We start from the raw sequence: 23,922 nt of genomic DNA, 5'->3' as shown, positions 1-23,922 counted from the left end.
TCCATCATACCACACTTCCCGACGACCTTCGGCCGTCCTTCTTTGGCCCTCTGACGGCATCCGACCGAAGCGCTTGATTCGTCGGGGAAGAGCTTCTCGCAGGTGTCTTCCGTCGAGTCGATGGAGATGGGTTCTATGGCGCAGACCGCTCATTGGACCGCCTCGAGAATTCGAGGCTAGTTCTTCCTTGCGCCTCCTGGCTCCTGGCGTTCTCATGAAGGTTCCGAGTCTTCGAGAATTCAAACTACAGCTTTTCGAGCTCGTTTGGCCCGTTCACAACGGCTTTCATCTTCCTACTTTCGAGGGTCGGCGTGAAGTTCGCTGGGCTCTTCGAGTGCGTAATTTGAACGACGAGTTGTTCACAACGAGATGATGCGCGAGGCCCGACGTCACTTGACTAGAAACCCAGTGCGTTGGATGGATCTTTCTTGGTCGCTTGCTTGCTCTCGAGCAAAAGGTACACTCTCTAACTCGTCTTGAGCTCCTAGCAGCGGCGCGGCGCCGAGGTACTCTAGTAAGTAGTAGAACATGGACGCACGTGCCGGTAGCGTGATCGGCGATCGCCGAAGCGATGAGGCGGTGCAGCGCTTCTCCTCAAACCATCGTTGAAGATAGCCAGCTCTGTCACTTCCCGAGAATGAGTCTTCGAGTACGTATGCATCTACATCGCTGCGTACACGTACATCAGGTGCTGACATTCTCTATGACAGCAAATTCCGCGCCGCCTATCGTTGGAGGAACGCCTCGAGCACGCGGCGTCTATCACGAATCTCGCGATGCTGCGCACATCCTCCGAGCCTTTCCACATACAAATCCAAACGATCAAGTGGCTCACATTTCTTCTGGAGTCTGAACTTAGATCCCTTCCTCCCGACGACGATTTCACCCGCAAGAAGATCCTGGCACAGCTCGACACCAACCGGCTCATCCTCGCTCCCATCCGCCGCCTACCTCTCGAGCTATTGTCCTACATTTTCTCCCTTGTAGTCAAGAAATCGCCATTGCGTACTGTCAATATCGCCGCTGCCCTCTCGCGCATCTGCGCCGCATGGCGGAAAGTCGCGCGTGCGCATCCGGCGTTGTGGACGACGGTGTACGTGGAGAATCTGAATGACTTTGATGAGTACCGAGAACTGTTCCTTCCTTTGACAAAGGATAGGCCTCTTGAGCTGCGGTGCGATGACCTCGAAATCCTGGAAGACTTGTGGGATCGCATGGCACCGTATGCGCCTCGCTGGCGCCGTATCACACTTGGGGCTCGCCATGGCAGGCTACCAGATCTCCAGGTTCTCCACATGGAGAGCCTTGAGCGCTTGGTTGTCTTCGCATACGATGCGCCTATCTCCTCGGAACTCAGTGTACTCGATTTCGTCGTCGCACCGCGCCTTTGCCACATCGGACTTACGCTTGACGTGCTGCAGAGCAAGCGTCAGCTTCACGTCCCCGTGGCGCGGACCCTCAAGTCCCTGATGATCGAGACGATAGAGCCGTTCCCCATCACTCGTGTTTTGCCCCTGCTCCTGGAGTGCGCGGCCACATTGCGAGTTCTCACCCTCAAAATTCGCGACCCTTTGGGGGGTACCGAAGGCTCATCCCCCGCCTGCGCGTCCGATATACTCGTCATGCCTGTCCTTACCGACCTCAGAGTCAATGACTCTGCCTGCGCGCTGCTCTATCACATCACTACGCCCCTTCTCGAGGAGCTCGTCCTCAGTACCGTACCAGCATATGGCTCCCACATGTTGCTGCAGTTCCTGACTCGAAGTCAGGCGTCGCATCATCTATTGGACTTCAGGGTCTACAAGACGGAAGAACGAGATGCGTCTACATGGTTCCCCTGCGTCGAGCTCATGCACAGTCTCAGAGATCTGCACTTCGACGAGCTACTGTCGAACGAAGACTTCCTGGAGCGCATGGTCCTACACGCGGACAAACCTCCCATCTTGCCCTCGCTTAACAAGATCGCCATAAGTAACATTTACTACCGACACATAGAGCTGCGGGGGCTTATTCGCGAGATGTGTAAGTCGAGGTCGACGATGATAACCATAGGCGGACATCGGGCGTCTCTAACCCTCAACTGGCTGGCGGATTAAGCCGGTACTGGACTAGTGTGTGGATCTTTGTCGTCTGTTCTTGGATGATGTTTGAAAGATATTACAGTCTTCGCCATCAATCTCATGACGCGTGGCGGCCAGAGGGGCCAATCATGGAGGTCATTAGTGGAAGAATACGGATGGAGAAGATATCTAGGGAGCGGATTCGGGGTGCGCACCGCCAAAGAACACATTTACGACTTCGTCCTGGTATAAGCGGTTTCGGTGAAAAGTTTTGTCCTGCCATCTTTGTCGTAGCCAGATGCAATTAGCGGAGTTATTTCTCTCATGGAGGGGCCTTGTGGTTCGTGACAGCCCGGTTCGCGTAGGTGGGTTGAATTGGCGTTCAAGATGACCTGGGTCGAAGACAGACCTGACCGGTCCGAGGCAACGATAGCGGGGGTCAGATGAAGGATGTTGGAGAAAAGAGCTGTGCACGGAGTACCACGGACGACTGGCAACCAGGCCGCCGTTCGGCGGTTGCGCTTGCGTTGCCGCCTATAGCGCTTCGGTCGTGGAGGATTGCCAGTAGTGCTCGTAAGGCACTCAGAGGAGTATGTTACACGGTCTTGAGGGAGCGGCATAGAGTAGACGATGACACTGGATGCAGCAAGCAAGCAAAGGCGGTGCGGAGCCGGTAATGGGCAACTGGCGGTGAGTTCTCACGATCTCGTGCTGCGTGGTTCGACTTTTCGCCGTGTGCACTCTCAGGGTAGCGAGCTACGCCCTTAGTCGTCTTATTTGTCATCCCCGAGCTCTCTCTACGCACATTCGTCCCTCCCCTGACCAAATCTGCGCCGATTTGGTTCTTCCACGCTGTATGTTATCCCCCTGTGGCCTAAAAGCATGAACACACGTGTCTCTCGCGTGATCGGCGATTGCCGTACTGAATATGCCGTGGCACGACGCTCCCTTCCCGCCTTCATTCTGATCGTTAACGATAGCCAACCCTTCGTTCTAGGGCAATTCACCTTCGAGCGAGTAGTTCTATGCATAGCTTTTAGGAAAATTTTGCTGATAACTTTAACAGCACATTATGCTTCGGTCGTCTCCTATGAGGACGGTCATCGAGCGCGCGGCGTCTGTTGCCAACCTCGCCTTGCTGCGGGCGAACGACCTTCCAAATAAGCTGCAGATTGAGACGATCAGCGATTATAATTCTTTGCTGAAAATACGACCTTGCCTCTCTTTCCCCAGCCGACACGCCCACTCGCAAGATAATAATGACTCGCAACGCGCAGCTCGAGGGAGTCATGGAATCAACTGCCTACCCGCCGCAATCTGGCCCCTTGATAGTGAGCATATAGTTACAGTAGAAATCATGTATATAGGTAACTTCGAACGCTTCATACAGTATGTCGCTCGCGTACCAATAGAATTGATTACTCCTCGATCCACCCAAGGCCTACATGTATAATCTCTCCATCGACCACTTCCTCCCTGTCCCTCGCTCCGCACAGATCCTCAATAGCTTCGTGCAGTTCTCGGTGATTCCAGAAGATGTGGCAGATGGCAATATGCTCCAACGAAGGTAGAAGAGGGGGCTCCAACTGAGCCAATTGCCTTAGAAATACCTCGCTCGACAATAACTCGTCGAAGTGCAGTTGACTGAGGTTGTCCATGAGGCGGAGGCAGGGGATCCAGGCGAATATATCTTTTTCTTCGGCCTGATAGACCCTTAGTATGTGCAGATGGCGAGCGGCCTGACTTCGCGCCAAGAAATGCAGCAAAGAACCCGAGCCATACGCTGGCACGTTGCTGAGGATGAGCTCGTCCAAAAGCGGGGCGGCGATGTGGTTCAGCAACGCGCATGCAGAATCGACAAGGCTGAGAAGGGTGAGAGCTTCCATGACGAACGTCTCTGACGCGCTCGTCGTGTACGAGCTTTCAGGGCCTTCCAGTGGGTAGCGAACTTTGAGAACGAGTGATTGCAGCCTGTTCGCGCAAGCTCGAAGGAGAGGAAGTGCGTGAGTGACGGGGAAGGGTGACATCACGTCGATTTCCAGAGACGTGAGCGCGCGCGCCACAGGGACGTGCAGCTGGCGCTCGCTCTGCAGGACGTCGATCGTGAGCCTGATGTGGCGAAGATGTGGTGCGACGACGAAGTCGAGGGCGCTGAGGTCTGCAGAGTTAGGTGCATCGTATGCGAATACTACCAAGCGCTCTAGCCTCTCCATGTGGAGGACCTTGAGCTCTGGCAGTACGCTAAGATGAGCTCCGAGTGTGATGCGGCGCCAGCGAGAGGTGTACAGCGCCATGCGATCCCACAAGTCCGGCAGGATCTCGTGAGCGTCACATCTCAGCTCGAGCGTCATGTCTTTCGTCAACGGAAAGAATAGCTCGCGATATTTATCGAAATCGACTAGGCTCTCTATGACCACCGTCGTCCACAACGCTGCATGCGCACGCGCGACTCTGCGCCAGGCGATGCAAATGTGCGAAAGGGTTACGGCGACGTTCAGAGTACGCAAGGGAGATCCTTTTACCACGATGGAGAAAATGTAAGACAAGAGCTCGACGGGTAGACGGCGGATGGGCGCGAGGATGGACCGGCTGATGTCTAGCTGGTTCAAAATCTTCGTGCGAGTGAAGGCGTCGTCCGGCGGAAGGGTCCTGAGTCCCGACTCCAAGAGAAATGTAAGCCAGTTAATCGTGCTTATCTGAACATGGGAAGGCTCGGAGTATGTGCGCAGCATCGCGACGTTAGCGACAGACGCCGCACGCTCGAGGCGTTCTTTCAACGATAGATGCCGCGTAATGTGCTGTCATAGCCAGAGTTAGGGTCCAACGTGCAGATTTGCAGTTGTACGTACCCGAGAATGCATTCTCATGAAGTCAAAGAGCTGGCTGTCCCCCACAATGGTTTGGGAGAGAAGCGCTGCACCTCATCTCTTCGGCGATCGCCGACCACACGGTCAGCGCCCCAGCACGTGCTCATGTTCTACCTTCCCCCCGCCTGTCCTGTGAGCCACAGGCAGATTAGAGGAACACCTTTCGAGCGAGCACAAAGCAGCGACCGCGGACGATTCATGTCACGCACTGGGTGTTCCTCAGGTGCCTTTGGGCATTGCGTAACCTCAGACTAAAGTAAGAGCTCGACGAGCCCAGCAAAGTACACATCGACCATCGAGAAAGGTAGATGGGAAGATGATATATATTTCGAACGGGCTGAGAGAGCTCGAAGAGTCATGACCGGAGTCGACGGTCATGGGGGAGGCGCAGGTCGAGAGGGAAGGGGCAGTTCGATGGGGAATGGGGAAGGAGCTCACTCACGGGCGTCGAGGGTACCCTCCCTGCTGTCGAAGGCACTGCTTGGCATTCGCTTTCGCCCTCCTCCACGCTCACACTCCCTCCGCCGACCGCTTTTCTTCGCCGTCCCCTTCCTGCACTTCCACCCTCGAGCTCTCCTGCACAGCGCGTGTAGCTCCACCCCTCCCCTGCCAGACGCCGAAAATGAGATGATTCCATTCCCAGTCTGACCCGTGGTCCACATCTCTCCTGCGCCCATCTCGCGTATCCACGCTACTCCTTTCGCGTGCCCGGGCCCTTCTCTGCCTGTGTTCCATCGTCGCGTCCTTCCCCTCCGTCGTCGCCCGCACTTGATCGCCCTTCGCACCGACATCCTCATGAGACGACACGCTCCCCTTCGCCATGTCTCCACTGGCTGAAAGGCAGCGGGAAAACGGGTCGTCGTTCGATATGAGCAGTCGAACGCGCCCACCTTCGCTGGCAGGGCAGGTGCGTCCTTTTTCGCTCAGTAATCGGTAGCACCCCCTTTCTCGGAGTGGTCAGACGGGCTCTTCTTCGCTGAGCGGTCAGACGCGCCGCCCTCCTATGAGCGGTCGGATACGCCCTGTCTAGCCGCCTCGAGTGCTGCGGTCTCTTCGCCGTCGGAAGCGCTCTCCATCGCCTTCGCTGACGGAAGCACTCGCTCATCGACTTCGGGCCTGTGGATCGTCAGCGCAGTTCAATATACACAGTTGAGGGTTGTGAGGGAGAATGAGAAGAAATGGGAGACAGGAGGAGACGGTGGGACGGTCGAAGGAGGGAAAAGGGATGTAGGAAAAGGCCTCACCTTGCTTCCAAGCGCGTTGCCTGCTTCCCTTTCTATCCACAAGTTGACGCCTCTGGGCCTAGTCTGCCGCCCCAAGCCCTAGTCTGACGCTCACTGCGCCCCCCACCTGCAAACGCACACCCTGCGCCGCCAACCTCCCCTTATATCCCCCCTCTGCCTCCGCGCATTGCCCTCATCCTTCTCCCCCCATCCCCCATCCCCCATCCCCATCCCCACCTCTCCATCCTACTCCTCATCGTGCTCTCCTCCACGTCTTCGCCCCTCACTCCACCCTCCAACAGACTGTCGGAGGCGCCCCGTCCTTCCGCTACGCCGGTCCATCCTGCTCGAGACCAATTGCCACCCCCTCAGCGTGTCCCGTACCCTTTCCTCAGTGCATCCCCATCATGCGTCCGGTTGTCCACCTTCAGACGCTCAAACCCTTCACCATGTCGGCACGCAGTCCCCTTGCCGTCGTATACGCGCTCTGTTGTCATCGTACACACTCTCCCTCGCTGTCACACGCTCTCTCTCGTTACCACACGCTCTCCCTCCAGCCGTCGGACGCATACCCAGCATTCTGGAAAGGTCGGGAGGGACAGAGAAGGGATGAAGAGGAAAGAAAGGATCAGAAGAAGAGGGAAGGTAGGGGACGGGAAAAGGGTAGGAAGGGGAGGAGGGGAAGGGAGCGGCGAGAGAGAAAGTAGACAGTGGGATGGAGGGAAGGGGCAGAGGGGACGTGGGAGAGAGGTAGGTGGAATAAATGACGGAGACATGAGATAAGAGAAAAAAGAAACACCGAACACACCACTTGAATTCGGATACGGGGAATCGAACCCCGAGCTGCCGCGCACTGCAATATGGGACTATGAGAGGCGGCAATGTTGGCCGTTACACCATATCCGATGAAGGGTCAGGGGGAGGGAGAATACCAGAGCGGGGAGAGTGGGAGATTGCAAGGGCAAGGGACGAACTTGAAGGCAGGGAAGGGCGGGAGGAAGAATCGACGTGGAAGGAGCGAGGGAAATGCAGACGACGGGTAGTCGGGGGAAAGGGGCGTGTGCGAGGAGGAGGGAGATGAAGCAAGCGTAAAAGAAGACTAGCAGACATGTACCAGAGGTTCGTGTTGCGGAAGGAGGGCACTGGGAAGGACGCGCAGGAAGAGGTTGATGAGGTGGTGTAGTAGGCATGTCGTGTACTGACAGAGAGAAGAGATGAGTCGAATGCGAGTACTGCCAAAGCCTGCGACGCGACTAGCCAGGGAGATGGGCGTGGATCCTCGAAACCCAAACGAGGCGACGCCACCGCGCATCCGCTCTGGTCGGTCCGAGTATCTGATTAGTCATCGACATGTGACACTGACATCCATCCGTCGGCGCTACGATTTGCTCGCATCTACATCTTTGGCTCAGAATCCAATCGTTCGAACTTGGTAAACATCGTCAGCCCACACTGTACAGAGGCGAACGGTCAGAGAAAGTGCAGCATACCGTGACGGATGGGTTCCTCAAGCGCATTGATGCCCAGTTTCAGCGCATTCATTCGACTGGAAAGCGAGCGTTCGAGGCGCAATGGCAGGATGACAACCTCTTGCGTAGGCTTCGCAGGACGTGGGCAGCGTGTAGGCCTGTGTTCTCCGGCTGGGGGCCCACGGGCTTCATTCATACGAGGACCTCGACCGCCCCTCATAGGCCTGTCCAAACGCGCGGGGAGCAAGTGCACTTTCAGGACGAGGCGCGCCATCGCCCGGATGAGGCGCAGCGCCGCCCGGATGAGATGTAGCGTAACCAGGAAAAGCTGGCACGATCAGACGCGGCGTTTATAGCACGACGCGTCGCGGCGGGTCGCGCCATGTCGGACTGGGCGAGGGTGTCATGTCGGCCTCAGCACCCTTCCGCGCCCGGGATCCCGGGTGGTTATATATACGCTGGCGAGGCGGTGAATGCTACATAGCATATCTCCCTCACTGTCCGTTCTGCATCCACATCCTCCAACATGACGCTCGCGATGAAGACCGCGAACAGCGTCGTGCAGAATGGCTCGAAGGCGCTCAAGGCGAGCGCCGCGCAGGGTGTGTATGATTACTTTCGAAGTCCTCGATCCGCGCTGATACTTCCCCATTTGCAGCCCAACGACCACGGAGCCCCTCCCCTCCCTTCAAGCGGCCTTCTTCGCCCAGCCTCGTCCGCCCATCCCAACCCCTCAAACGTGGCCTACTTCCCCCTGCTCTCGACCCCGACACCCATCACCACCGCTGCCTTGCGCAGCTGCGGTCGAAGGACAAGCCTCTCGAGAAATACATCTACCTCACCTCGCTCAAGCACACCGACCCGGACCAGTTCTTCAAGTTGTGCATGAACTACATGAGCGAGTGTACGCCGATCATCTACACGCCGACGTGCGTCTGATTGTTCGCTTTGTACTGGTCGTTGTGCTGACGATCCTCTTCAGCGTCGGCGACGCATGCTTGCAGTTCTCCAACATCTACAGGCGGCCGGATGGTTTGGTGTGCATACATCCCTCCCCTTTCGACCGAGTAGCTAACCCATTCGTATAGTTTGTCTCCATCAAAGATAAGGGCAGTATCGGCGAGGTCCTGCGCAACTGGCCAAGGATGGAAGATGCGCGGATATCCGTCGTCACTGACGGTACGCACATTTCCCTTTGTACCGTGTCCTCTCAGCTGACTTCCCCCAAGGATCCCGCATCCTCGGCTTGGGTGATTTGGGCGTGAACGGTATGCCCATATCCGTCGGCAAGCTGTCCCTGTATGTCGCCGGCGCGGGGTGAGTAGGCTGCGCTTCGCGTGGAGGGAGCTGTCTGTTGACACGCTGTCCAGCATCCGCCCACATTCCACCGTGCCCATTTGCCTCGACCTCGGCACGAACAACCAGCAGAACCTCGCCGACCCGTTCTACCTCGGCCTGCGGCAGCCGCGCGTGTCGGAGCAGGAGATGGACGAGTTCATGGATGAGTTCATGCACGAGATGCGGGTCAACTTTCCCAAGCTCTTGGTGCAGTTCGAGGTATGCTGTCATGGACGACGACCGTGCGATAGATCGCTAACCGACGTACCCTCCTCCTCCAGGACTTCTCCACGGACCACGCCTTTGGCTACCTCGCGCGGTATCGGCACAAGTACCCCGTGTTCAACGACGATATTCAGGGCACGGGCGCCGTCGTGCTCAGCGGGTTCATCAATGCTGCGCGCCTGTCGTCTGCCGCGTCTGGGCGTCCCTTGACGGACCAGCGCGTGCTGTTCTTCGGCGCGGGCAGCGCTGGCGTCGGCGTAGCGCAGCAGCTCATGAGCTTCTTCACGCTGAACGGGCTTAGTGAGGAGGAGGCCAGGGAGCGCATATACCTGGTGGACTCGCAAGGCCTAGTGTACGACGGACGGGGGAAGCTGCAGGAGCATAAGAAGTGTGCGTGATCGTCCACGTTTCCTGTCGGTATCATACTGACATACATGTTTCACTCACCAGACTTCTCCCGCAAGGACTACACCGGCCCGCCGATGAAGAGCCTCCTGGACATCGTCGACCACGTCAAGCCGACTGCGCTGCTGGGCCTCTCCACCATCACCGACGCCTTCACCCCCGAAGTCATCCGCCGCATGTCCGAGCTCAATCCGCGCCCGATCATCTTCCCCCTCTCCAACCCCGTCCGGCTGTCGGAGTGCTCCTTCGAGAGCGCGGTCGCGCACTCGGACGGCCGCGTCCTCTTCGCGTCGGGCTCGCCTTTCGAACCGATCGACTTCAACGGGCGGACGCTGTACCCGGGGCAGGGCAACAACATGTACATTTTCCCCGGCTTGGGGCTGGGCTGCATCCTCGCCCGCGTGTCGGCGGTGACGGACTCGATGGTCGAGGCGTCGTCGCTCGGGCTGGCGAACTCGCTCACGGAGGACGAGCGGGCGCATGACCTGCTATACCCGCGTATCGAGCGCAGTGAGTGCTGTTCGACGAGTTCGTCCGTGTCGCTAAGCTGACCCGTGCTCTCTAGTCCGCGAGATCAGTGCTGCTAACGCCGCCGCGGTCATTCGTGCCGCGCAGAAGGCGGGCGTGGACCAGAACGAGGGGCTACGTGGCCTGTCGGACGATGAACTTCTGGAATACGTGAAGCAGAAGATGTGGAGCCCGCTGTAGAGTGCTGTCGTTCCTCCCTTCCGTCCCTCTCCCCTCTCTCTCCCCTAATCTATGCTAATATGGTCTCCTCGTGTTGTGTATTGCTCTGGATCTCACTGGATATGCTGTCGGACCGTTGTAGAAATCAATAGTAACTTATACCCTACTAAAATATCGAGTCTTGCTCTCCTTGCCGCACCGTCCACGGTCGTTGAGTCTCAGGAAGATGGTCTTCTTATACTTTCGACACTGCCGCTACACTCGGAAGAACGTGAGGTATACATTCCAGGCGAGGACGACCCGTCTGCTCGCGAAGACGACCTGTAGTCTCGCGACGAAGACCTATATGCCTGCGAGACCGACGTGTCCGTCGGCTCGTGCATGCTCGGCGGACGCCCATGTTCCAGCTGCTCAGTGATACCCTGCATGTTCTCGCGGCTTGCGGAGGTAGATGCGGAGTACCAAGTCAGACTGGGCAGGTTCCTCATGATGGACCCGTCGGTCGTAGTCAGTATGGATCCTGCGCGAAATTGAGCGACTTCGCTAAATAAGACGTTCGCAGCATACGCACGTTCGGACATGTCCCGATCCTTACGCTGCCGCCGACGCCAGCCCCGATACAGGAAGACCGCACAACCAACGCTCAGGATGAACAGCACGCCAGCAAGCACGCTAGTGAGCGCGATAACGAGCGTGCGGTCCGGCCCTTGGTGCTGGGCGTCGGTCGCCGGGAGATTGTCGGGTGAGACGGATGGATTCAGAGGGGAAGTGGAAGGCGCGGCGGTGTTAGACGGCGGCGGCGGCCACGAGCCGGAGAAGGGGGGTGGAGGGGGGCCGTCGCCGGGCTCATCGTCGTCTGGCGCGATGCTGAAGCCGGCGAAGACGTAGGGGGAGGAGGCGTTCTCGATGGTGATCACCAGGCTGTGGGGAGTGTCCTTCGCGAGGTCGCGGGTGGCGAAGAGGGGGAGGAGAGTGTTGTCGGTTGAGCCGTCGAGGGGCTCGCGGGAAAGGAGGGGCGTGCATTCATCGAGGACGTAGGAGGCCTCTGCAGGGGGCGAGGTACTGTCGCTCGCATCGGGCGCGGCGCCGAAGACGATGATACCGCTGCCTGCGGCTGATCAGTACGATGCGATGGCTGGCGATGAACATCACTCACCGTTGAAAGAAAAAGACAAGCTGGCGCCGGGCCTGTCCGCAGTGCTGACCGGCAGGACCGAGGGATCTTTGTCGTCAACTAACCAGGTGCCGTCGTAGTTGATCCGTGTGCTGTTCGCCTGCACGCACGTATCACAGTCCATGGAGCCCCATGGCTCGTTCGATTCCTTGCTTCCATCTGGCGAGGTGCTCTGGCCATCGTGTCCCCCAGGCGAGGGAGGACCCCAAGGCCTACCGCTTGAAGACGCACAAGACGACGCGCTCGCACTCATGTCAGTACTCAGCAACCGCCATGAGGCGTGCGGACAACCTGCAAGCCTTATCCTTAGCGCCGCCTCGCCTCACGCATACCATCAGCAACTCACTTGCACCAGAAGGGCGGGCAGATGCGGGGGAGAATCGCTCCCCAGGAACGCACCCAAGCCGTCTTATATGACGGTGTGCACGGCGATCCCGCTGTCGTCAGGCCGCAACACACGGCCTGGGTTCTTACGCTCGGCTCTTGTGCTGCACATCTTCACCTCATTGACCGCTAGAAGTGCAGAAGAGATAGCGAGGAGAATGGTCGGCCGTCGGCATGTGCACCTCGTTATAACCGCGGCCGTGGGAGTGATAAACAAGCCCGCTGACCACCGTGGCATCCACGCTTTCGGGGTCTATTGGACAACGTCTATAAGCACTGCACGTGTACCAAACAAGCATGTAAGTAGATCAATCCGTTCTAAGAGGGTACCTTCCAGCTCGTAGCGCCATCTCATGCGCCAGCAAGCTTTTTCAACATCGCGAATTCCTCCTTGCCCGTCGCCTTGCACAGTGAGTAGAACTTCGACGAGGTATCGCGCAGAAGGGTGGCCGGGCTATAACGAGAGTCAATCAACCGTGTCCTTGTGTACACCACGCGAAGCGAAGTACTGACCTGTCGAACTCTGCAATACGCCCGTTGTCGAGCAGCATGACCCGGTCGTAATCGATCACGGTCCTCAAGCGATGCGCAATCGTCAGTATCGTGCTATCGGCGAATTCTCTGCAGCAAGAAGGTCAGCGCTTGGTCCGCAACTCAGAGAAGGGTGGCGTACTGTCGAATCGTTTTTCCGATGAGCTCGTCGGTGGCATAGTCAACACTGTGAACATCAATTTAGCTCTCACGCCCCACGGCGTCCAGCTCATCTCATACCTCGCCGTCGCCTGGGAAAGACCATATCAGTATTGTAGAGCGATTCCGGAGACAGGACATGACGCACCTCGTCCATGAAAAGCACCTTGGAGCGCTTAAGGATAGCCCGGGCCATGCAAAGGAGTTGTTTCTCGCTGGGGACGATGGGCTTCAGCGTCCGCTCAACCCCAAAAGCACAGATGACTTACCCAGTCGAGAAGTTTTCGCCGCCCTCCGAGACAACACCGTCGAGGTTGCGGAAGACGTTCACGTTGATGTCCCCTGGGATTGGCTCCGAGGAATTCTCCGAGGGGATCAAGTGTACGCGACGAAGGGCTTCGTACTGTTGCTGCTGTTAGGGGTTGTCCGAGCCTCGCGCAGAAGACTCACGATTTCGGCGTCCTCGTATTCCTCGAAGACGTCCAAAGTCGAACGCAAGGTACCGCTTAAGATCGTTGGGTCCTCTGCGAATGAATCATCAGCAAAGTTTCCTCTGTACAGCTGAATGCTACTCACGAGGGATGATGGTCAAGCGACTCCTCAGGTCCGTCAGCCCGACCTTCGCAATGTCGAGCCCATCGATGAAGATCTTGCCCTGCGTCGCTTCCACAAACCTGAAGAAGCTCAACGCAAGCGTACTCTTGCCGGAGCCCGTCCTTCCGAGCACCGCAACCTTCTCGCCCGGCTTGACCGAGAACGTCAACCCATGCAGCACCGGCGGCAGCTCCGGCGCATACTGGATCACCAAGTCCTCGACATTGATCTCCCCGCGCTCCGGCCACGCCGCCGGCGGGCGCGGCTCGACGAACTCGGGTGCCTCGCGCTTCAGCTCCGAGTACTCCTTCACGCGCTCGAGCGCGACCATGCTCTGCTCGAGCCCGACGAAGCGGCGGACCATGAAGAGCAGGTCGCCCGTGATGCTGTTCGCGAACGCGAGCGCGAAGCCGGCGAACGCGGCGTCGATGCGCGGCGTGAGCATGACGACGACGGCCGTGACGCCGACGACGGCGGAGGAGAGGAGGTTGAAGCGCACGGAGAGCCAGCGGTTCACGCCCCACATCCAGTAGTACGGGTTCGCGTTCGTGTCGACGCAGCGGAGCATGTCGCGCATGAACTTGGTTGAGGCGCCGAAGGCGCGGAGGATGGTGACGCCGGAGATGGTCTCGCCGTAGAGCGAGTAGAGCGGGGAGCGGGTAACCGAGTCGAGGCGGCGCATGTCGCGGGAGGTCTGACCGTAAACCTTGCCAACTTGGTAGTAGAAGAACCCGATAACAAGCGCGGCGGCGACGAAGGGCGGTCCACCGACCACGCTGACCGTGATGATTGTCGTCGCCGTGGACAAGCTGTACATCGCCGTGCGTCCGAAGTTGTCCGAAAGCGAGGAGTCAATGCCCTCAAAATCCTTCCCGAACCGGTTGAGCACACGTCCGCGGGAGACAGTATCGTGGAAGCGAATGTTGGCGAAGAGGACCGACTCAAGAAGGCGCTTATAGAGAACGCGGGAGGCGTGAATGGAGCCGCCGTCTGAGGGTCGATCAGCCAGGGGAAGAACACGACGTGGAAAGCTACGTACACAAGCTGAACCAACGGAGAGTCGTGACAACGAGACCCGCAAGAGCGACCGCGGCGTAAATGCCGATGTAGTACCCCGCGCTCTTGCGCTCGCTCGGCGGCGTCAGCTCTTGCGCCGACCAGTACCTCAGCCAGCCGTTCTCAGCGACCGGCGAGAGCGCAGAGACAACGAAGACGAAGACGAAGAACGCCCAGTACCACTTGTCGCCGCAAGCTTTGAAGTACGTGAGCCTGAAAGGCGGTCAGTATCACGAAGGGACGCAGTGCTGTGAGAAGCGCACCAGATATCCTTGCCAATCCTGCCGACAGCGCGCTTCTCCTCCTCGACGAGCTTCCGGGGCGGCTTCCTTGCCTTGGCTGGGGCCGCAGGCGCCGGCTGCGGCGCCGTCTTCAGCTCCGACGGGCGCACGCCCTGCCCCGCCTCATCCGCGCCTTCAAAGCCCCCCTCAATCGCCAGCTCCTCCTTCTCGTCCTCCTCCACCGCGTCCACCGCCTGCACCAGCCCCGCCATCACGCCCGAGCCGCGGAAGCCCTCCACGCCGCCCGCGTACCGCACGCGCCCGTTGTCCAGCGCGACCACGTACTCCGCGCCGCGCCTGCCCCGCCCGCCGCCGCCCACGCACAGCTGCACGTGGTGGCTGACGAGCACGACGGTGCGGCCGTCCATCAGCGGGCCGCGGAGGCAGCGCGCGAAGAGGTGCTGCGCGGTGTGCGCGTCGACCGCGGAGAGCACGTCGTCGAGGAGCAGCGTCTCCGCGCGCGAGTAGACGGCGCGCGCGAGGGAGACGCGCGCTTTCTGCCCGCCGGAGAGGTTCACGCCGCGCTCGCCAATTTCGGCCGCGTCGCCGTCTTCGAGGACGTCGAGGTCGGCGGTCAGGGCGCAGGCGTCGAGGACGGCGGTGTAGCGCGCTTCGTCGTAGGGGAGGCTGAAGAGGATGTTGTCTGAGGGGGCCGGTTAGTAGGGTGAGGAGAGTAGGCTGAAGGGAGGTCGGGCGTACCCTTGATGGAGGCATTCCGGAGCCAGGCGGCCTGCGGCACGTACGCGCACACACCGGGCACGATCCAGGATTCGGGCGCGATAGAGCCCTTCTGCATTACATCACACGTTAGTCCACTTACCCTTCGCAGCAGCGCACAGCCCACACTCACCTCCTCCGCCTCCTTCGCAAACACTGCCAGCGCATCCGGCGGCGACCTTGGGCACGACAGTTGCCCTGCAAGCACGTCCGCCTCGCCCAGCAAGCCCAACAAAAGCAGCGTCTTCCCGCTCCCGAGCTTCCCGCACACAAGCGACAGCGCGCCCGGAGGGAAAGACAAGGTGACGTCCTGCAGGATGAAGGAGGGGCGCGGGGTGGAGAGGCCCGGGAGAGTGGTGGAGGTCGTCGAAGCTTCAAGACCAGTCGATGTGGAGCTCGACACCTCGTTGCCAGCTTCCAAGCCTGAGGCGCCAACCGCTGTCGATCCACTCGTCGACGGCGCCGGCGTACCCGCGCGCGCGGGCGTCGCGCCGCCGATACCGACTAGGGGCGTCCCCGACGCGCGCTCCTGCGGCCAGGTGAGCGTGCACGAGCGGAGCTCGATGGGCGTAGGCTCCGCGGGGAGGGCGGAGGCTAGAAAGAGGCAAAGCGTCAGCGTTATGTACTTGTTCTCCTTCACCCCACCTCGACCTCCCAAGCTCCCCAAACACTCACCACCCAAACGCCCCAACCCCTCCAACTTCTTCACCTCCGCCGCGCCCAGGTACTTCTCGATACGCCGGAGCGACACGAGCGACTGCAGCATGTTGATGAACGTCTCCGGCAGCGCGTTCAGCGCGAAATTCATCTCCGTGAACACTGAGGGGAGGGGCGGTCAGTTTGCTATTGTCCCAAAAACGTTACTCCTCCCCCGAAATCCTGCTCTCCCCAAAACTTCGGACTCTCTCTGCCGCTGCGCCCTCTCCCTCCCCCCGCTGCCACAACCGTCCCCCATGGACGCCCCACGCGCCCAAAACCGTGACGCCGTTTCAATCATATAACAAAGCGGCCCCACAGCGAAACGCACCCCCTTCACGCAATCAACCCCCCCCCCCCCCCCACCACCCCCACCCACCCACTCACACAACCAGCGAAAATCCCCCACTCACCCATAATACTCGTGAACGCCGTCGCCGGGCCCAGCGGCTGCCCCCGCAGCACCGAGTAGTGCCAGAAGGCGACGAGCGTGACGAGGATCGGCGAGCCGTTCCAGATCGCGTTCCAGAGGGTCTGGGGGGGGTGGGTGAGTATTCCTCGTCGTTTGAGGCGTGGGATGGGAGAGGCGAGAGGGATGGGGAGGGGAGGGGTATGGGGCGAGAGGGATGGAGAGGGCGAGGCGAGAGGCATTGGGGGGAGGGGATGGGAGGCGAGAGGCGAGAGGCATGGGGAGGAGGAGGCGCAGCACGCATGTCGAGGACGCGGGGCGGTTCTAAAGGAACAGGGAAGGGAAGGGAGACCAAAGGGGAAGGAAAAGGGAAGGGAAGGATAATGAGAACAAGAGGAAGGCAGGAACAAGAGGAAGACGGGAACCGCGAGGAAGGCGGAAACAAGAAAAGCACGAGAAACAACAAAAAACCGAACACGCACCTCAATCACGTAGTTCATCCTCTGATACTTGAGCTCCTTCTCCCGAACACGCAGCACGCGCGCCTCGAAGGAGCGCTCCCAGGCCATGAACTAGAGGTTTTTTCGATTAGCATACGATGCCCATATGCACGATTAGCATGCGAAACGGAACAAGAGGGACACCTACTTTGAGCATCCGGATCGCGCCCAGCACCTCGTTCATGAGCGCGACGCGCTCGTCGCGCGCGCGCATCAGGTTGTCCTGCGCGGAGACGACGATCTGGAAGGGTTGTCAGCAGTGGCCTGGACTGGGTTGACATCCCGGTCCGACAGGAAGGAGGCGGCCGCTCCCAACAGGAAGGAGGCGGACGCTCCCAACAGGAAGGAGGCAGCCGCTCCCGACAGGAAGGAGGCTGCCGCTCCCAACAGGAATGAGGACCGATCCCAACAGGAGGACCGATCCCAACATGAGGCGGCCGCTCCCAGCAGGAAGACCGCTCCCACCCAACAGGAGGACCGATCCCAACAGGAGGACCGCTCCCAACAGGAGGACCGCTCCCAACAGGAAAGTCGAGCTCGACTGGTTGACGGGAACCGTGCACGCACCTTCCCCGCGAAATGGTTCATCGGCAGGAACGCGAGCGTCGCCGCGAGGCCCACGAAGCAGGAGGGCCCGAGGAGGTCGTAGAGGAACCAGGAGCCGATGACGATCTCGATGGGGGAGTCTGTGGGGGGGGGGGGGGGGGAGTCAGCTGTCTGCTCATTCCTTCCAAGGCTTGTGCGTCGCTGCACCTCATCCCTCTCCCCCAAACCGCCCTCAAATACCGTCACCCCCCGGCGCCAAAATAACCCACCCCTCTCCCCACCCTCTCCCCACCACCACCCCCCCAACCCACCACAAAAACGTCGCCCACTCACCGATCAAACTAAACAAATGCCACGCGAACTCGCTCACGCGGTCCACGTCCGTCGTCATCAGCGTCATCACCTGCGCGCGCGACGAGAAGTCGTCGTCGTCCGATGGAGTCTGTTCGTCCTCCTTCGATGACGCCGGTTCGTCCGCGGTGGGCTTCTTGGAGTCTGCGAGAAAGAGGATTAGTATGGCTGCATGGTGGGCGGGCGAAGGAGAGAATGTAGGACGGGTTGAGGAGCGAAGGAGAGAGGACGGGTTGAGGGACGAAGGAGAGAGGACGGGTTGAGGGACGAAAAGAAGAAGGGAAGGGGAGCAAAAAGGGAGGCGAGGGATAGTCGGTTTGCAACAAAAAAGTTCGACAACAACTCACCCTTCCCCTCCCCTTCCTTCTTCTCCGCCCCGCCACCGCCCGCGACGTCCTTCCTGACCAGCGTCTTCGCGAACAGCACGCTGTTGAGCTGCTCCTTAATCCGAACCTGAGACGGAGGTTAGCACGCGGGTCGATTCCCTTTCCTAGCATGCAGGCCGAATCCCTCTCCCCTTCTGTCGCAACGCCCTTCTCCGAACAGGCCATCCACACGCCTCACGCCCATTCCCCCCACGCCGCATCCATTCCCCTCACGCCCCGCACCCATTCCCACCACGCCTCTCCCTGCTCCCTCCGTCTCGCCCCTCCCTATTCCCCTCACGCCTCACCCCCCCCCCCTTCCTTCCCTCCCCCCTCCCCATATGCGCGCAACAGAACTCGCCACCCACCTGAATGACCGTCGTCGATATGGACCACAACTGCGCGGTGACTGTTATTCGTGAGCTTCAATCTCCAGACCACAATCATAGAAAAAAAAGTAGAAAAAAAAACCAAAAAACCACCCGACTCACTCATATACGTCACCGCCTTGCTCGCGAACAGCCCCGCGCACCAGACCCAGCCCCAGCGCGCGTCGCCCGTGCGCGGCGCGTAGGCGAGGATGGAGGTGAGCCAGGCGGATGCATAACCAGCGGTTTGCTCCAAAGGTGCGATTCCACTTGCGCTCACCGTAGGCGCAATTCCACTCGCGCTCTCCATGGTCGCGCCGATAATTGCGGCAGTGGCGTTGAAGGCGGAGGTGGCGTTGACAGCGAAGCCCTGCACGAAGGGAGCGGGCGCGACAGCGGTGAACAGGCTAGATGCAGACACGGCGTCAAATGAAGCGGGCGCGAACGACTCGTAGGGCGTCCAGGTGAAAGGCTTGCCAGTCGCGTGGGTGGCCATGACCTCAATGGTCGCATTGACGAAGTTAGAAGCTGTAGCGTTCACCGCATCGTAGGCCCCCATCCCGAGCGCACCCAGCGCATCCGCCGCCCGCTCCTGGTCCTCGAGCCACTTCACGAGGCCTCTGCGTGAGGCGTTAGCAAGCGGGCTCTTTTTCCTCTTGTCCGCCCCCTCTCCTGCTTCTCGAGCCCGCCCCCCTCCTGCTTCTCGAGCCCCCCTCCTGCGTCTCGAGTATGCACTCCAAACCTCACCCTTCTCTCCCCCTCTCCCCCTCGCTGATCTATTTCTCCCCCTTCTCCCTCCCCCACCCTTCTCGCCCCCTCTAAACCACTCCCCACTCCCCACCCCCCCCCCCTCCTCCCCCCCCTCCTCTCCCCCCCTCCCACCCCGACCCCTTCACCTTTCAACCCCCTCCCACCCCAGCCACCTCCCCCCCACCAATCAACCCCCAAACCCCCTCCCCCATCAACCCTCTCCACCCTCTTTCCAACACAACAACCTCACAAAACCCCCCTCCCCCCTCAACAACCTCACTCAAATAACCTAAATTTAACAGAAAACACCCACCTCGTCATCCACGCCGGCACATAGAACAGGCCCGCGCTGCCCGCCGCGAGCGCGGCCTCGAGCGCGAGCGCGCCCGCGTTCGCGCGGAGGACGGCGCGCGCGAGGCGGAGGCCGGGGATTTGGAGGAGGGACGCGGGGGTGGGGAGCTGGGGGAGAGGGGTGAGCATCTTGTCAGGAGGATACGGCAGGGGGAGGGGGGTGGGAAGGCCAGCACAGCCACCCGAGCGTGCTCTCCATTGGACTTCACCCCGAGGGTGGGGGCTACGTAGGGAAGGCGATAACGCACCTTGAAAAACGCCCCAATCCTACTCCAAAATCCCTGTCTATCCCCCTCCCGCGCCCCCCTACTCCGCCTTGCCAGCTCCGCGCGCATCGTGCTGTAGTTGTACGTCGCCCTCATATCCGCGGGCAAGATTGGGAGGTCCGCGATGTCGAAGGTGGCGGACTGGGCTTTTGGGTCAGTGTTTTGTTATGGGGAGGGGTCAGCATGTAGTTTTCGTAGTGAGTTAGCACGTGAGTTTTCGTAGAGAGTGAGCACGTGAAGTTTTCGTAGAGAGTGAGCACTAATTTTTTGGTGGGAAGGGTAGTGAGTGAGTTTCCGGGGGAAGGGTAGTGAGGGAGGGCAGGGGGAAGGGAGGGAAGGGAGGGAGAGGAGGGAGGTAAAGGGACGTGGAGGGGAGGTAAAGGGCAGGGAACGGAGGGAAGATGGGGAAAGCAGAGGTGAAAAGGGAGGGAAGGGGCGCGTAGCAGGTCTCCTCGCCGATAGTAAAGCCCGCGTATGCAGGGCATCCTAGTAAAGCCCGCGCAACGCACTCTCCCAAACCCCCCAAACCCCACACAGCACTCAATAAACCCCCAACTCACCTCATCCAGCGAGTTATACCCCCGCCACACCACGGGCGTCGTGTAGCTGAAGAGGAGCGTGGACCACAGGGACGCGGTGCGCACGGCGGCGACGTTGGGGGTAGGTTCCGCGCTAGACTTCTTCAGCGCAATTGACGTAGGGAGTAAAGGCGTCCTCTCCGTAGTCGGCTCGGTAGAGGACTCGATAGCCGCGGGAGCTTCGTCGGCGTCAGAATCTAGTGGGGAAGTGAGCACAAGGCGATTAAGTGGAGGGTACTGGGTACCATACCTTGTACGGCCCCCGCCACCTTCTCGGCATAGATCTGCGTCAGCGGCAAATAAAGCTCGGGCCCCATGGGCACGCCCATGATAAGGGCAGTGGCGATGGCGAGGAGGATCAGGTGTGCGAGGAAGGCGGGGTCGTCGGAGGGGCCTGGGAGGGGGGGGGGGTTAGTTGTTTGTTAGTTATTGTTTTTTTGTTTTTTTCGAGAGGGAAGAGGGGGTAAGGGGGTCAGTTTTGTGTTTTTTTTTGTTGTTTGGAAGAGAGAGAAAAGGGGAAGGGCGAAGGGGGGAAGGGAAGGAGAGTGAGAGCGAGGATGGGAGAGGGGAGGGAGGCATGGGGGAGGGAGGAGAGGGGAGGGAGGGAAGGGGGAGGCGGGAAGGAAAAACGCGATGGACTCGAGAAGCAAACTCACCCGCACCCGCGCCCTCCCCAAATCCAGATCCATACGACGGAATCAGCGCGACGGCGGCACCCAACAAACTCGCCGGAATCCCGACGGCGCATTGATGGAGGACGACGTGCTCGTGGAGGGCGATGCGGTCGAGCCAGGGCGCTTTCTCTATCTTGTCCGACGGGGATTGAATGGTATCCTCGCCAGGGACGGGCCCGCGAGAACGCGACAGCGCAATAAACGACAGGATGAGGAGGTACAGGGCGACGAGGCCGTTGAGGAGGTGCGTGATCGCGTTTCTGGCGACACCTCCACCACCACCCCCCTCATCCCCCACCACCACCACCGCCGCCCCCGCGCCCACATCCACCGCCACCGCACCGGCGAGCAGCGCCGCGATCAGGAGATGCGCCGCGCGCGTGCGGCGCCAGAAGGCGGGCTCGCGGACGGGGACGCCCTCGAGGATGTCCGCGGGGGTGGTGACGGCGAAGGGGGAGGGTGGAGTGACGGCGGAGGGGGAGGGTGGGGTGTTGGTTTCTGTTGGGTTGTGTGAGTAGGGTTGAGAGGAGGGGGAAAGGGGAGGGTTAGTTGAGGTGAGGGGGGGAGGGGAGATGGGGGGGAGGGTGAGGGGAAGAGGGGTGGGGCGAAGGGGAAGAGGGGGGAAGGGGTAGGGCGAAGGGGGAGGGAGGGGAAGGGGAGGAGAGGCGGGGGGAAGAGGCAGGGCGAAGGGCAAGAGGGCAAGAAGGCAGGGCGAAGGGGAAGTAGGGAGAAGGAGGGGATAATTGACCAGGGCACGTTCAGGGACGAAGGGGGGGTCCAAGGTGAAGGAGGCAGCGGTCGCTGGCAGCGCCGGTACGAGGATGCGAGGGGGTGACAGGCGAGGAGATAGCAGGCGGGGACGAGAGACGACGGGGACGAAGGGTGAAAGGAGGGACGAGAACATGGGAAGTGCAAGGAACGGGGAGGAGGCAATGGAGGGGATGACGCTGGACTACAGAACATTACACGCACCTTCCCCATACTCCTCCGGGATCGGGATGCCCTTGGGCTTGGGTTGCGTGGGGCGGAAGAGGGCGCCGCTGAAGAGGGCCACACCGACGAGCGCGGCGGAGGCGGCGAGGTCGAAGGTGGGCATGGTTGGTAGAGATCGATGTCGGTGTGAATGGATGGTTGTGTGGTGTAGGGAGCGTAGGTAGTTGCGCTAGCTAGGGAGGTATTCTCGCTCTAGCAGCTAGCTCTAGACGATAGCGCGCCTATTGGCTCCGCGCAGTGGAAGCAGGCCTCGCACTGGCTGTCAGAACGACAAGGCAGCGTTGGCACGACTAAGTATCGAGCTCAGATGCGTTCTTGGCGCGTTCAGCAACGTCAAGTCCCAAGCAAACACACAGGCGCCTTTCACACCGCGGCGCGCTCTTTACGCCCCGGACGATCGAGGATAGAGTCAGGGCCAGTCAGAGCTCTTATCGCGTCGGCCCACGTGCAACGGCGGGATCAGTCTCCGGGGTCGCCGCTAACCCTCCGATTGGCGACTAATTTAGATACCGGTGCACGCGCGGTCCGGCGTCCGCGGATTGCTGCACGCGGCCCGACGCGGCTGGGTGGGTCGCGTGGGTTCGTCCGCCCTCGTCCTCGACGGTCATCGCGGTGTCATCGGCAGCCTCTCTGGTCGCCAGCGATACTCGCATTCCAGATTCACCTCTCATCCCAGCGTCATACTCGTGTACGCGAATCAACCTCGTCGTCTTTACTCACGAGCTTCACGTCTTGCGCTATCAGACACGCCCGCATGCTCAGTGCGCCCCATATCAGTGCGCGACATGTCCCACTAGTCTACCTAATACTTAGACGTCCTTCGTGTGCATCCTTCGTGCACATCCTTCGTAGTGCCCTCCTTGCGCAACACGAACCTCTGTCAATGGTTCATGTTCGCTGGTCTTCCCTTACACTTCTTTCTTCTCCTTTTCCCTCATGTCCCTTTCCCCGTCTTCATTTCCCCACGCCCCTTGATCCTCCTTCCCGTCGTCGTCTCCCCTTCCCCGTCGTCGTCTCCCCTTCCCCGTCGTCATCTGACCTTCTTCGGGGTCCATCCACCTCCCTTGCATGTCCTATGTCGACTCCCCCTTCCCCTTTCCCGTACCACTTCCCCCTCCTCCCTGCATTCCTCCTTTCCTGCCCTGCCCTTATGCCCTCTCCCTCAAACGGCTCTCAGTCCCTTCCTTCTCTACTCTAACCCCATCGGATATGGTGTAACGGCCAACATTGCCGCCTCTCATAGTCCCATAGGATGCAGTGCGCGGCAGCTCGGGGTTCGATTCCCCGTATCCGAATACGGCCACGGCACTTGTTTTTTTCGTGCTCCCGAAATCCATGTTGCACCGTGCTCCCGAAATCCGTGTTGTATCGTGCTCCCGAAATCCATGTTGTATCGTGCTCCCGAGATCCACGTTTGTCTGTCGCGCTCCCGCGACCCATGTTTCCTTCTTGCTCACAAGACCTACATCTTCTTTCGTGCTCCCGCGACCTATATTTTCTTTCGTGCTCTCGCGACCTATATTTTCTTTCGTGCTCTCGCGACCTATATTTTCCTTCGTGCTCCCAAGACCCATATTTTCCTTCGTGCTCCCGCGACCTATATTTCCTATCGTGCGCCCGAAACCCATCCATATTGTGGTGCTCGTTGACTTGGACGGCTTGGTCCTTCCCTCCCTACCCCCTCTCCCACCTCCCTCCCTACCCTCTCCCCCTTCCATCTCTCCCCCTTGCCCCTTCCCTCCTCTCTTCCCTTCCCTCCTCTCTTCCCTTCCCTCCTCTCTTCCCTTCCTTCCCTCCTCTCTTCCCTTCCCTCCTCTCTTCCCTTCCTTCCCTCCTCTCTTCCCTTCCCTCCTCTCTTCCCTACCCCCTCCCTCCCTCCCCGTCCCCTCCACCCGGCATCGTGGG

At 59.9% G+C, this 23,922-nt stretch overlaps 10 protein-coding genes and 1 non-coding gene across 11 annotated transcripts; 4 read left to right on the top strand and 7 right to left on the bottom strand.

Moving 5' to 3' along the window:
• The first annotated feature begins 587 nt into the window (after positions 1–587).
• On the top strand, positions 588–2,382 carry SCHCODRAFT_02553901 (uncharacterized protein). Its single transcript, XM_003027665.3, has 2 exons — positions 588–649; positions 711–2,382. The coding sequence occupies exons 1-2, from the start codon at positions 638–640 to the stop codon at positions 2,094–2,096; spliced, it is 1,398 nt and encodes a 465-aa protein (XP_003027711.1). The 5' UTR covers positions 588–637; the 3' UTR covers positions 2,097–2,382.
• Positions 2,383–3,287: 905 nt separating this feature from the next.
• Positions 3,288–4,957, bottom strand: SCHCODRAFT_02752431 (uncharacterized protein). Its single transcript, XM_050347263.1, has 2 exons — positions 4,910–4,957; positions 3,288–4,858 (listed from the first exon to the last, which is right to left on the bottom strand). The coding sequence occupies exons 1-2, from the start codon at positions 4,925–4,927 to the stop codon at positions 3,479–3,481; spliced, it is 1,398 nt and encodes a 465-aa protein (XP_050197832.1). The 5' UTR covers positions 4,928–4,957; the 3' UTR covers positions 3,288–3,478.
• Positions 4,958–5,304: 347 nt separating this feature from the next.
• SCHCODRAFT_02639920 (uncharacterized protein) lies at positions 5,305–5,824 on the top strand. Its single transcript, XM_050346117.1, has one exon. The coding sequence runs from the start codon at positions 5,342–5,344 to the stop codon at positions 5,573–5,575; it is 234 nt and encodes a 77-aa protein (XP_050197831.1). The 5' UTR covers positions 5,305–5,341; the 3' UTR covers positions 5,576–5,824.
• Positions 5,825–6,937: 1,113 nt separating this feature from the next.
• On the bottom strand, positions 6,938–7,417 carry SCHCODRAFT_01243461 (uncharacterized protein). The gene has a single exon (XM_050341308.1). The coding sequence runs from the start codon at positions 7,338–7,340 to the stop codon at positions 7,017–7,019; it is 324 nt and encodes a 107-aa protein (XP_050197830.1). The 5' UTR covers positions 7,341–7,417; the 3' UTR covers positions 6,938–7,016.
• Positions 6,967–7,056, bottom strand: SCHCODRAFT_t231. Its single transcript has one exon. It is a non-coding gene; the product is annotated as a tRNA-Glu (tRNA).
• SCHCODRAFT_02082123 (uncharacterized protein) lies at positions 7,397–7,998 on the bottom strand. The gene is made up of 2 exons (XM_050341725.1): positions 7,641–7,998; positions 7,397–7,578 (listed from the first exon to the last, which is right to left on the bottom strand). The coding sequence occupies exons 1-2, from the start codon at positions 7,891–7,893 to the stop codon at positions 7,559–7,561; spliced, it is 273 nt and encodes a 90-aa protein (XP_050197829.1). The 5' UTR covers positions 7,894–7,998; the 3' UTR covers positions 7,397–7,558.
• A 26-nt stretch (positions 7,999–8,024) lies between these two features.
• SCHCODRAFT_01161064 (uncharacterized protein) lies at positions 8,025–10,469 on the top strand (the record flags this gene model as incomplete). The annotated part of the gene is made up of 9 exons (XM_050341132.1): positions 8,025–8,223; positions 8,278–8,548; positions 8,602–8,656; positions 8,708–8,798; positions 8,849–8,936; positions 8,990–9,176; positions 9,239–9,572; positions 9,633–10,097; positions 10,153–10,469. 9 exons carry the CDS (start codon positions 8,025–8,027, stop codon positions 10,293–10,295), a joined length of 1,833 nt encoding a protein of 610 aa, XP_050197828.1. The 3' UTR covers positions 10,296–10,469.
• A 23-nt stretch (positions 10,470–10,492) lies between these two features.
• On the bottom strand, positions 10,493–11,701 carry SCHCODRAFT_01175305 (uncharacterized protein; the record flags this gene model as incomplete). Its single annotated transcript, XM_003027393.2, has 3 exons — positions 10,493–10,794; positions 10,846–11,382; positions 11,431–11,701. The coding sequence occupies 3 exons, from the start codon at positions 11,699–11,701 to the stop codon at positions 10,493–10,495; spliced, it is 1,110 nt and encodes a 369-aa protein (XP_003027439.1).
• Positions 11,702–12,036: 335 nt separating this feature from the next.
• Positions 12,037–17,754, bottom strand: SCHCODRAFT_01134115 (P-loop containing nucleoside triphosphate hydrolase protein). The gene is made up of 19 exons (XM_003027392.2): positions 17,655–17,754; positions 17,343–17,461; positions 16,924–17,016; positions 16,758–16,847; positions 16,280–16,400; positions 15,855–15,989; positions 15,692–15,764; positions 15,304–15,565; positions 15,153–15,243; positions 14,436–15,096; positions 14,156–14,385; positions 13,099–14,106; positions 12,973–13,046; positions 12,792–12,925; positions 12,671–12,737; positions 12,604–12,614; positions 12,506–12,550; positions 12,346–12,453; positions 12,037–12,286 (listed from the first exon to the last, which is right to left on the bottom strand). The coding sequence occupies exons 1-19, from the start codon at positions 17,719–17,721 to the stop codon at positions 12,184–12,186; spliced, it is 3,492 nt and encodes a 1,163-aa protein (XP_003027438.2). The 5' UTR covers positions 17,722–17,754; the 3' UTR covers positions 12,037–12,183.
• A 265-nt stretch (positions 17,755–18,019) lies between these two features.
• SCHCODRAFT_02082004 (uncharacterized protein) lies at positions 18,020–22,222 on the bottom strand. The gene is made up of 9 exons (XM_050341724.1): positions 21,997–22,222; positions 21,007–21,522; positions 20,601–20,744; positions 20,333–20,547; positions 19,755–19,913; positions 19,469–19,614; positions 18,529–19,025; positions 18,406–18,435; positions 18,020–18,125 (listed from the first exon to the last, which is right to left on the bottom strand). The coding sequence occupies exons 1-9, from the start codon at positions 22,118–22,120 to the stop codon at positions 18,115–18,117; spliced, it is 1,842 nt and encodes a 613-aa protein (XP_050197827.1). The 5' UTR covers positions 22,121–22,222; the 3' UTR covers positions 18,020–18,114.
• Positions 22,223–22,723: 501 nt separating this feature from the next.
• SCHCODRAFT_02639908 (uncharacterized protein) lies at positions 22,724–23,814 on the top strand. Its single transcript, XM_050346116.1, has one exon. The coding sequence runs from the start codon at positions 22,908–22,910 to the stop codon at positions 23,664–23,666; it is 759 nt and encodes a 252-aa protein (XP_050197826.1). The 5' UTR covers positions 22,724–22,907; the 3' UTR covers positions 23,667–23,814.
• Positions 23,815–23,922: the final 108 nt, after the last annotated feature.

The sequence above is a fragment of the Schizophyllum commune genome (assembly GCF_000143185.2).
Source record: "Schizophyllum commune H4-8 unplaced genomic scaffold SCHCOscaffold_12, whole genome shotgun sequence".
NCBI lineage: Eukaryota > Fungi > Basidiomycota > Agaricomycetes > Agaricales > Schizophyllaceae > Schizophyllum > Schizophyllum commune.
Note: the sequence above shows the minus strand (reverse complement) of the source record. Positions and strands in the feature narration are given on the sequence as shown.

Coding starts and splice junctions, on each gene's coding strand:
- SCHCODRAFT_02082123 (XM_050341725.1), bottom strand. CDS start 7,893: ATGGCGCGCCTCGTCCTGAAAGTGCACTTGCTCCCCGCGCGTTTGGAC. Junction 7,579..7,640: donor TGAGGAACCCATCCGTCACG/GTATGCTGCACT, acceptor ATGTTTACCAAG/TTCGAACGATTGGATTCTGA.
- SCHCODRAFT_02082004 (XM_050341724.1), bottom strand. CDS start 22,120: ATGCCCACCTTCGACCTCGCCGCCTCCGCCGCGCTCGTCGGTGTGGCC. Junction 20,745..21,006: donor TGGGGAGGGCGCGGGTGCGG/GTGAGTTTGCTT, acceptor CCCCCCTCCCAG/GCCCCTCCGACGACCCCGCC. Junction 18,436..18,528: donor CAAGGCGGTGACGTATATGA/GTGAGTCGGGTG, acceptor GTCACCGCGCAG/TTGTGGTCCATATCGACGAC.
- SCHCODRAFT_01243461 (XM_050341308.1), bottom strand. CDS start 7,340: ATGCCTACTACACCACCTCATCAACCTCTTCCTGCGCGTCCTTCCCAG.
- SCHCODRAFT_02639920 (XM_050346117.1), top strand. CDS start 5,342: ATGGGGAATGGGGAAGGAGCTCACTCACGGGCGTCGAGGGTACCCTCC.
- SCHCODRAFT_02639908 (XM_050346116.1), top strand. CDS start 22,908: ATGTTCGCTGGTCTTCCCTTACACTTCTTTCTTCTCCTTTTCCCTCAT.
- SCHCODRAFT_01134115 (XM_003027392.2), bottom strand. CDS start 17,721: ATGACGCTGATGACGACGGACGTGGACCGCGTGAGCGAGTTCGCGTGG. Junction 17,017..17,342: donor TGAACCATTTCGCGGGGAAG/GTGCGTGCACGG, acceptor CAACCCTTCCAG/ATCGTCGTCTCCGCGCAGGA. Junction 16,848..16,923: donor GCGCGATCCGGATGCTCAAA/GTAGGTGTCCCT, acceptor AAAAACCTCTAG/TTCATGGCCTGGGAGCGCTC.